At 45.2% G+C, this 9107-nt stretch overlaps 1 protein-coding gene across 2 annotated transcripts in view; it reads left to right on the top strand.

Moving 5' to 3' along the window:
* Window positions 1–9107, top strand: part of ttc7b (tetratricopeptide repeat domain 7B) — a 63119-nt gene that overhangs the window by 30916 nt on the left and 23096 nt on the right. For both annotated transcript variants that reach the window (XM_014193288.3, XM_014193280.3), the window contains exons 10-15: window positions 3172–3255; window positions 3360–3464; window positions 3593–3710; window positions 4408–4465; window positions 5133–5205; window positions 6685–6845. In XM_014193288.3, coding sequence (XP_014048763.1) covers window positions 3172–3255; window positions 3360–3464; window positions 3593–3710; window positions 4408–4465; window positions 5133–5205; window positions 6685–6845 — 599 coding nt within the window. The remainder of the gene's footprint in view (window positions 1–3171; window positions 3256–3359; window positions 3465–3592; window positions 3711–4407; window positions 4466–5132; window positions 5206–6684; window positions 6846–9107) is intronic.

Here is a 9107-nt window from a genome sequence, read left to right as displayed (position 1 = left end):
CATGCTCATCATTAAGCTCGGGGCCCTGGGTCTGAATCCTGCCCTGTGCAACTGGGTCCTGGACTTCCTGACGGGCCGCTCCCAGGTGGTGAAGGTAGGAAATTAACATTTCCACTTCACTGATCCTCAACACGGCCCACACAAGGGTGCGTGCTCAGCCCCCTCCTGTACTCCCTGTTCACCCATGACATGCGTGGCCACCCACGCCTCCAACACAATCATCAAGTTTGCGTATGACACAACAGTTTAAATGTATTTGCCTAAGGTGTATGTAAACTTCTGACTTCAACTGTATATACTAGGCGGTCAAAGACTTCAGTCACCCAAGTCATAGACTCTCTGCTTACCGCACGGCAAGAGGTCCTGGAGCGCCAAGTCTAGGACCAAAAGGCTCCTTAACAGCTTCTACCCCCAAGCCATAAGACTGCTGAACAATTAATCAAATGGCCACCTGGACTATTTACATTGCCCCCCCCCCCCTTGTTTTACACTGCTGCTACTCACTGTTTATTATCTATGCATATTCACTTTTACCTAGAATTACCTAAAATTACCCCGACTAACCTCTATCCCCGCACATTGACTCTGTATACAGCCTCTTTATTGTTATTTTGTTCCTTTTTGATCCACTTTTTTTTTCACTTTAGTTTATTTTGTAAGTATTTTCTTAACTCTATTTCTTGAACTGCGTTGTTGGTTAAGGGCTTGTAAGCATTTCATGGTAAGGTCTACACCTGTTGTATTCGGCGCATGTGACATAACATTTGATTTGATGTGTGCCTTGAATTCGAAATAAATCACAGACAATGTCACCAGCAAAGCACACCAACATACCACCTCCTCCTTGCTTCACGGTGGGAGCCACACATGCGGAGATCATCCGTTCACCTACTCTGCATCTCACAATACACAGTGGTTGGAACCAAAAATCTCAAATTTGGACTCATCAGACAGATTTCCACCGGTCTAATGTCCATTGCTTTCTTCGCCCAAGCAAGTCTTCTCTTCTTATTGGTGTCTTTAGTAGTGGTTTCTTTGCTCTTTGCCGTAATTCGACCATGAAGGCCTGATTCACGCAGTCTCCTCTGAACAGTTGATGTTGAGATGTGTCTGTTACTTGAACTCGGTGAAGCATTTTTTTGGGGCTGCAATTTCTGAGGCTGGTAACTCTAATGAACTTATCCTTTGCAGCAGAGGTAACTCTGGGTCTTCCTTTCCTGTGGCGGTCCTCATGAGAGCCAGTTTCATCATAGCGCTTGATGGTTTTTGCGACTGCACTTGAAGAAACTTTCAAAGTTGTTGAAATGTTCTGCATGGAATGACATTCATGTCTTAAAGTAATGATGGACTGCCGTTTCTCTTTGCTTATTTGAGCTGTTCTTGCCATAATATGGACTAGATCTTTTACCAAATAGGGCTATCTTCTGTATGCCACCCTTACCTTGTCACAACACTGATTGGCTTAAACACATTAAGAATGAAAGAAATTCCACAAATGAACTTTTTAACAAGGCACACCTGTTAATTGAAATGCGTTCCAGGTGACTACCTCATGAAGCTGGTTGAGAGAAAGCCAAGAGTGTGCAAAGCTGTCAAGGCAAAGGGTGGCTACTTTGAAGAATCTCTTTTTTTGGTTACTACATGAATGAGTAGGTTTGTCCAAACTTTTGACTGGGTGTGTGTGTGTGTGTGTGTGTGTGTGTGTGTGTGTGTGTGTGTGTGTGTGTGTGTGTGGTGTGTGTGTGTGTGTGTGTGTGTGTGTGTGTGTGTGTGTGTGTGTGTGTGTGTACACACACACACACACACTTATCCTACACATACACACACACACACACACACTTATCCTACACACACACACACCTATCCCCTAACCACCCCATCAGTAACCGTGGGAACACTCGAAAAGGCCCACTGGGACCAATCACGTCCTATCGTTGCCCTGGAAACCTTAGCTGCCACTCTTCATTTACTGTGTCTGGAACCGGGAGCCGTCCTGCGGTCCGGTCGATGGCTGAATGGATCTAATCTCATTGATCTGGAGGCCCTCTGAAGTCAATCCCTCCATCCCCCAGCGCTGCTCTCTCTCTCTTACTGAACAAGAGATAAAGCACAAAGTCTCACTAACTGCAGAGACTCCAAGACACTGTTACTGCAGTCATCAGAAACACTAATCCAAAACACTTTTGAAAAAAAACCTTTGTTTCTCCTTGAGAGAGAAAATTGTGTTGATCAAGGTTGTGATATCAGAGAAAGCCAATGGTTTGGCTTGTGAAAACAACAAGCAGCCTGGGGGAGTATTTTGTGCCAAGGCTCTATAAAGTATGGTATTGAATTATCAACGTTGTGTTTGTGTTAGCCCTGTGTCTTAAAATGCTGCCTTTAGTCATCTGCCTGTATTGAAACACACTTTGGAGCATTATACAGGCCCGTCTCCTTCCTTGCTTGTCTTCCGCTGTCCTCTGGCTTTAAGTGTGTGTGTGGTATGTGTGTGTGTGTGTGTGTGTGTGTGTGTTACACTGCCTTTTAATCTGCCTTTGATTGTTCTGCCTGGGCCACCCTGCCACCCTGTTCAATTAAAATGTCCCCAGTAAGCTCTTTGTGTGTGATTAGTCCTAATACCCCCACAGCCTGCCTAGAAACCCTTTCAGAGCAGCTCCTTGCAATGCTGCAGACACGGCTTCCTGCTGCCGCAACCTCCTGCAGCAGCAACCTCCTGCAGCAGCAACCTCCTGCAGTTACAACCTACTACAGCCACAATCTGCTGTGGCCACAGCCTGCCGTCCTCCAACCACAACATACTCCAAATACACACACACTCTGGGTTGATCTAAATATGTCTCCCTGCCTGCCACTTCACCTTGTTCCTTGAGGTGATTTATTATGTATTTTTTTTGTATACAGTACCAGTCAAAAGTTTGGACACACCTACTCATTCAAGGGTTTTTCTTTATTTTTACTATTTTCTACATGAAGACATCAAAACTAAGGCTCCAAAGGCTGTTCAAATAAAGCCTTTCATGGGTTTGACTTAGACACTCTCAAAATGTATTTACTTTCTTGAGTAACATTGTAATGCCTGAGTAATGTATTAATTCAGATATTTCTCTATTTTAATTGACATGTAAATGTGATATCAAGTGAGTCTTATTGACCTTTGTCTTGCGTCTGCAGTGTCTTGAGAGGGCCATGAAGTTTGCCTTTGAGGAGTTCCATCTCTGGTACCAGCTGGCCCTTTCACTGATGGCTGCTGGGAAGGTAAGTCTGACATCACTACTGTGACATCATGTTTATTTCATTTATGTACAGCATTACTCTGTCCTTGACCGTGTGTGTGTGTGTGTGTGTGTGTGTGCGTGCAGTCGGCCCGAGCGGTAAAGGTACTGAAGGAGTGTATCCGTCTGAAGCCGGATGACCCAACCATTCCCCTGCTAGCTGTCAAGCTGTGCATCGGAGCACTCCATTGGGTGAGAGACAACAACAAGCCCAGCAACGACCCTCGCATATCTCTCATAGAAATAATTTAATCATTTTCCCCATGTGATTAACTTTCTACATTATAAGACTCTAATAATCGCTCTCTCGTTCTGTCTAGCTGGAGGAAGGAGAGTGTTTTGCTAAGATGGTGGTGGACATGGGGGAGAAGGCCTCAGAGTTCCGAGCTAAAGGTTACCTAGCCATCGGCCTGGTGTATAGCCTCAAGGCTACAGACGGTGAGGGACCGCTCCCACTTTCAGCCACTGACATCGTACAGTATTCCACCTAGGGCCAGAGCTCGTCTCCTCCCTTTCATTTGCACTGATTCGACGGGTAAAAGCAATGGTGGAAAATCAGTAGGATTGCTTTCATCTGCTCAGTTCTTTTAGGTCAGAGGGAGGTAAGGAGAGGAAGGATTTTTAAGGATTGTTAATGTGACATGACCTTAACACATTAATGTCCACAGTTATCAGTCACACCTCACCCAGACACACTATCAGCCACTGACTATCTCTGGTGTATGGCAGTCCTACATTGCTCTCCTCTCACTCCCACATTCAGCTTATCTCCACTGTAACATATGGCGTACACAAGCTGAATATTTATGACTTAACGAAGCCTAATGTAAGCACCCTTCCCTTCCTCCTGAACCTAATCACTCTCCCTTTTTCTTTCTCATTCTCTTGCCTTCTCTCAATCTCCTTCCTCTCCTCCCGTCTGTTCTTCACTCCATTTCCTTCTCTGTCTCTCTCCATTTCACTCGCTCTTAAATGCTCACTCAATTGATGTGGCTCTCCCATCTGCTGCCTTCTCTGTTCTCTCCTCTGTTTACTCCTTTCTCTCCTGCTGTTTGTCCACTTTCTCTTTTCATATTTCCTCTCCGTCTCCCACACCCCTCATCCCCTTCCTGTCTCTCTCTCTCCCTCCCTACAGCGTCCCTACGGGGGATGCAGGAGGAGTATCAGAGGAAGGCCCTGGGTGCATTCCAGAGGTGAGTCCCCGTACCTCCTGTTTTTAAAGAATTAGGCAATATGGACATCCCTGTCGGCCATCCCCTCTCTCGGGTGTCTCCCCTGTCCCTGTCTCCCTGCCCCTGCTGTCTCTCTAATGGTGGTGTCGTCTGACACCACTCTCCTTGTCCCCTGAACCCCATCCCATTCCTGTGTCTCCTCTTTCCTGTCTCTGTCCCTGCCTCTGCTCCCCTAATGGAGGTTGAATCTTCCTCAGTCTCACACCACTCTCCTGACACATTAACTAGGCACTGGTGTAAAAGAGCCTGTTAAAGCACAGAGATCGTTTGGAGAGAACCATTTAAGCCCACCTCAAGTGGTTTGGGGCAGGCCAAGACAGGGCAGGGCTTGGGGAGGCTGGTTCAGTAGGGGATTGGATGGATGGATACCTCACTCACTCTAGGTTAGTCCCCTGGTGGTTCCAGTGTAATAGGACCTGATACTGTAGGATAGTGGTTAAAAACATCCCGGTGAGGGCATTCATTTCCCTGCTTTATGAAACTGCAAGCGATCAGCATTCTCAGCAGCAGTCATGCAAGTGTGTATATATATATTTTTATAATGCCATAGTGGATCAGTGGTGCCTGCTGATAGTATTTGAAGGACACTTTGTATCTACTCACTCACTACTCCTCATCTCTGTTTCAGAGCCCAGAGCTTGTCCCCCACAGACCACCTGGCTGCCTTCTACCTGGCCCTGCAGCTGGCTGTGTCACGGCAGGTAAGGCCACCCACACACACACACACACACACACACACACACACACACACACACACCTGTGGCTCAGAGTCAGGATGGGACTAATGAGCTTCTCTGCGTGTCGGAGCTGGTTTAGCAACACTGATACTCCCTGTAGATAGGTGTGTGTGTGTGTGTGTGTGTGTGTGTGTCCGCTCAGTGCTTCAACCCCCTACCAGGTAAAGGTGCTCATCTTTCACACGGGTCAATCTAAGGTCAATGTAAACTCGCTCTTTCTCTCTCTCTTCTGTCTCTTTCGGTCTCTCTCTCTCTCCATGTATTTTCTCTCTTTCTCAACTCTATACTCTCCTCTCTATACCCCCCCGTGTGTCTTTCTCATTTTTTCTCTGTCATCTCCCTGTCCTTCCTCTGTAATCTCTTGTCGATCCTCCCATCAGAGAGAGAGAGATGACATCTAACCGCTGATACAGAGACCGGGACTGTTTCCATGGTGATAAAGACCCAAATAAAGTGTTGGTTTGAGACACGGGGAGTCTGGAAATAATGTGACATTAAAATTGATTTAAAAACCATGAGACGGAAATGTCAAGGGTGTATTTCTGACGGGAGCAGGTCTGGAGAGGGGAGTGGAGAGGAGAGGATAGAGAGGGATTGTGAATTGTAATTACATTCAGTGATAGACAACCATTGTACTGTATTATTATAAAACCCCCAGGTGCCTCTAATACCAAATGTAGTCTCTGATTAGATTCCATCTGTTGGCCAGTATTGATTCTCTCACACACACACACACACACACACACACACACACACACACACACACACACACACACACACACACACACACACTCACAGCTAACATATACCATTGATTTTCGGAAGTGGAAGACAAATGTAAAGGACCTTATATTAGTCATTAGTGGGTAGATGGAAGCAGGTGTTAACGAGTAAGCTGTTTTTGAGCATGTATCTACTCCTTCAGACGTGTGATTGGCCCGAGCTGCGAGAGCATAGATATAACCCTGTTATGTCTGTAATTGGTTTTCACAAGATGTTCGTTGGGGGGGGGGGTGGAATACATAAAAACTGCTGAGCAAGTACATGAGCTGTTTGCCCTAAATTAGGTTAGGGCAGTGGTTCACAACTCCTGTCCTCCAGTACCCCCAACAGTACACATGTTTTATTGTAGCTCTGGACAAGCACACCTCTATTCAACTTGTCAACTAATCATCAGGCCCTCAATGAGTCAGGTATTTGTCCGGGACTGCTGTTTGGTGTACAGGAGGACTGGAGATGGGAACCATTGGGTTAGGGGTTTGTGATTAAAATGACATTTGTGGTCAGAAGTGCTTTCTACTGTAACTTTAGCCAAATAAAGAGTTCAGATGTAGTAGGGGTGAAGTTTAGGGTACCTATATACTTGTGTCCTCTCCAGCATGGCCAGATAGCAGCACCTCTGGCTGTGGATGACCGGTGGTGTATGTGATCTGTGTGCTGTAGATCCCGGAGGCGCTGGGGTACGTGCGTCAGGCTCTGCAGCTGCAGGGAGACGACGTGCACTCTCTCCACCTGCTGGCCCTGCTGCTGTCGGCCCAGAAACACTACCACGACGCTCTCAACATCATCGAGATGGCACTCAGCGAGTACCCAGAAAGCTTCATGTGAGTCTGGAATCTTTCTCCACATCGGACTCTCATACTCACTCTAAACTCCTCATACTCACTCTAAACTCCTCATACTCACTCTAAACTCCTCATACTCACTCTAAACTCCTCATACTCACTCTAAACTCCTCATACTCACTCTAAACTCCTCATACTCACTCTAAACTCCTCATACTCACTCTAAACTCCTCATACTCACTCGAAACTCCTCATACTCACTCGAAACTCTTCATACTCACTCGAAACTCCTCATACTCACTCTAAACTCCTCATACTCACTCTAAACGGGGGACCGGTACGGATAAAAAAAAAATATGAAATGTGTGCATTCACTACTGTAAGTCGCTCTGGATAAGAGCGTCTGCTAAATGACTAAAATGTAAATGTAAACTCCTCATACTCACGCAGGCCATCACAGAGGCATTAGTCTATAACGTTGGCGCTGGCATGTGAACAAACACATTAACCAAAGGATCAGTCAGCATGCCACTCTGCTCAGTGTGTTATTAACATTGTCCTGGGCATCAGGGAGATCAGCACCTGGCATCCTTAATTAGACCAGTGTGATGGCTGGGGATGGGGGGGTTTGCTACCAGGAAGGGCAGAGGGAGTGGGCAGTGGGTACGGCATGCCAGCCATCTCCACACACACACACACACACACACACAGACCGGCACACAGATCCGCTTGGTTATTTTGGCGGCAGAGAGAGACAGCAATTTCCAATGAATTGTATTTTCAGAGTTGTGTGTTAGTTACTGATGGAAATCAGAGTGCTAGCTATACAGATTATTTCTACGTTTGCTTTTTCCTTTGCCGTCTCTCCATCTCCTCTGTCTGATGGTTAATTTGTGCACAAACCCTGCCACTCTCACACCGCTGACTCTACGTAACTCTGAGATCCTCATTTTTTTCCTTCTCTCTTTTCCCTGCTCTGTTTGTTTCCGGTGTTTGAATTTCACAATCTCTAATAGATTTAGTCTGCTGTACCCTCAGGGCACCACAGTATTGGCTTCTGTGCCTCGGTATCTCTGCCTCAGCCACTTACATAACATTAAAAAGAACACGCTTTTTCATTTTCCAATTTTGTATTCTTTTTTTTTGCCCTGTTTTTACACAAGCTTGATTGCGCTTCGGCTTTCCCTGGGGGAGAGTGAAGTGTGTGTGTGTGTGTGTGTGCGCACGCCTGTGTGTGCGTGTAAAAACATGACGCCGAGGGTGAGTTCTGTGAATATTTACTGTGCCTTGTGTTACAGCCTGAATTTAAAATTTGATTAAATTGACATTTTGTGTCACTGGCCTACACACAATACCTCATAATGTCAAATTGGAATTATGTTTTTAGAATTGTTTTAACTAATTCATTAAAAATGAAAAGTTGAAATGTCTTGACTCTTTAACCCCTTTGTTATGGCAAGCCTTGTTATACTTAACAAGTCACATAAGTTACGTGGACTCACTCTGTGTGCAATATTAGTGTTTAACATGATATTTGAATGACTACCTCGTCTCTGTAGTTCATACATACATCTGTTAAGGTCCCTCTGTCGAGCAGTGAATTTCAAACACAGATTCAACCACAAAGACCAGGGAGGTTTTCCAATGCCTCGCAAATAAGGGCACCTGAATAAGCAAACATTGAATATCCCTTTGAGCATAGTGAAGTTATTAATTACACTTTGGATGGTGTATCAATGCACCCAGTCACTATAAAACTCAGTTGCCAGAGAGGAAGAAAACCGCTGAAGGATTTTCCATGAGGCCAATGGTGACTTTAAAACAGAGTTTAATGGCTGTGATAGGAGAAAAGTGAGGATGGCTCAACAACATTGTAATTACTCCACAATACTAACCTAAATGACAGAGCAAAAAGAAGGAAACCTGTACAGAATAAAAATATTCTAAAACATGCATCCTGTTTGTAAGGCACTATAGTAAAACTGCAAAACATTTGGCAAAGAAATTAACTTTATGTCCTGAATACAAAGTGTTATGTTTCGGGCAAATCCAAGAGTACCACTCTTAATATTTTCAAGCATGGTGGTGGCTGCATCATGTTATGGGTATGCTTGTCATCGGCAAGGACTAGGGAGTTTTTAGGGGGATAAAAAGCAACGGAATAGAGCTAAGTCCAGGCAAAATCTTAGAGGAAAACCTGGTTCAGTCTGCTTTCCAACAGACACTGGGAGACAAATTCACCTTTCAGCAGGTCAATAACCTAAAACACAAGGCCAAATATACACTGGAGTAGCTTACCAA

This window comes from Salmo salar, chromosome 01, assembly GCF_965601325.2.
Source record: "Salmo salar chromosome 01, fSalSal1, whole genome shotgun sequence".
NCBI lineage: Eukaryota > Metazoa > Chordata > Actinopteri > Salmoniformes > Salmonidae > Salmo > Salmo salar.
This window is presented reverse-complemented; position numbering and strand designations above follow the sequence as displayed.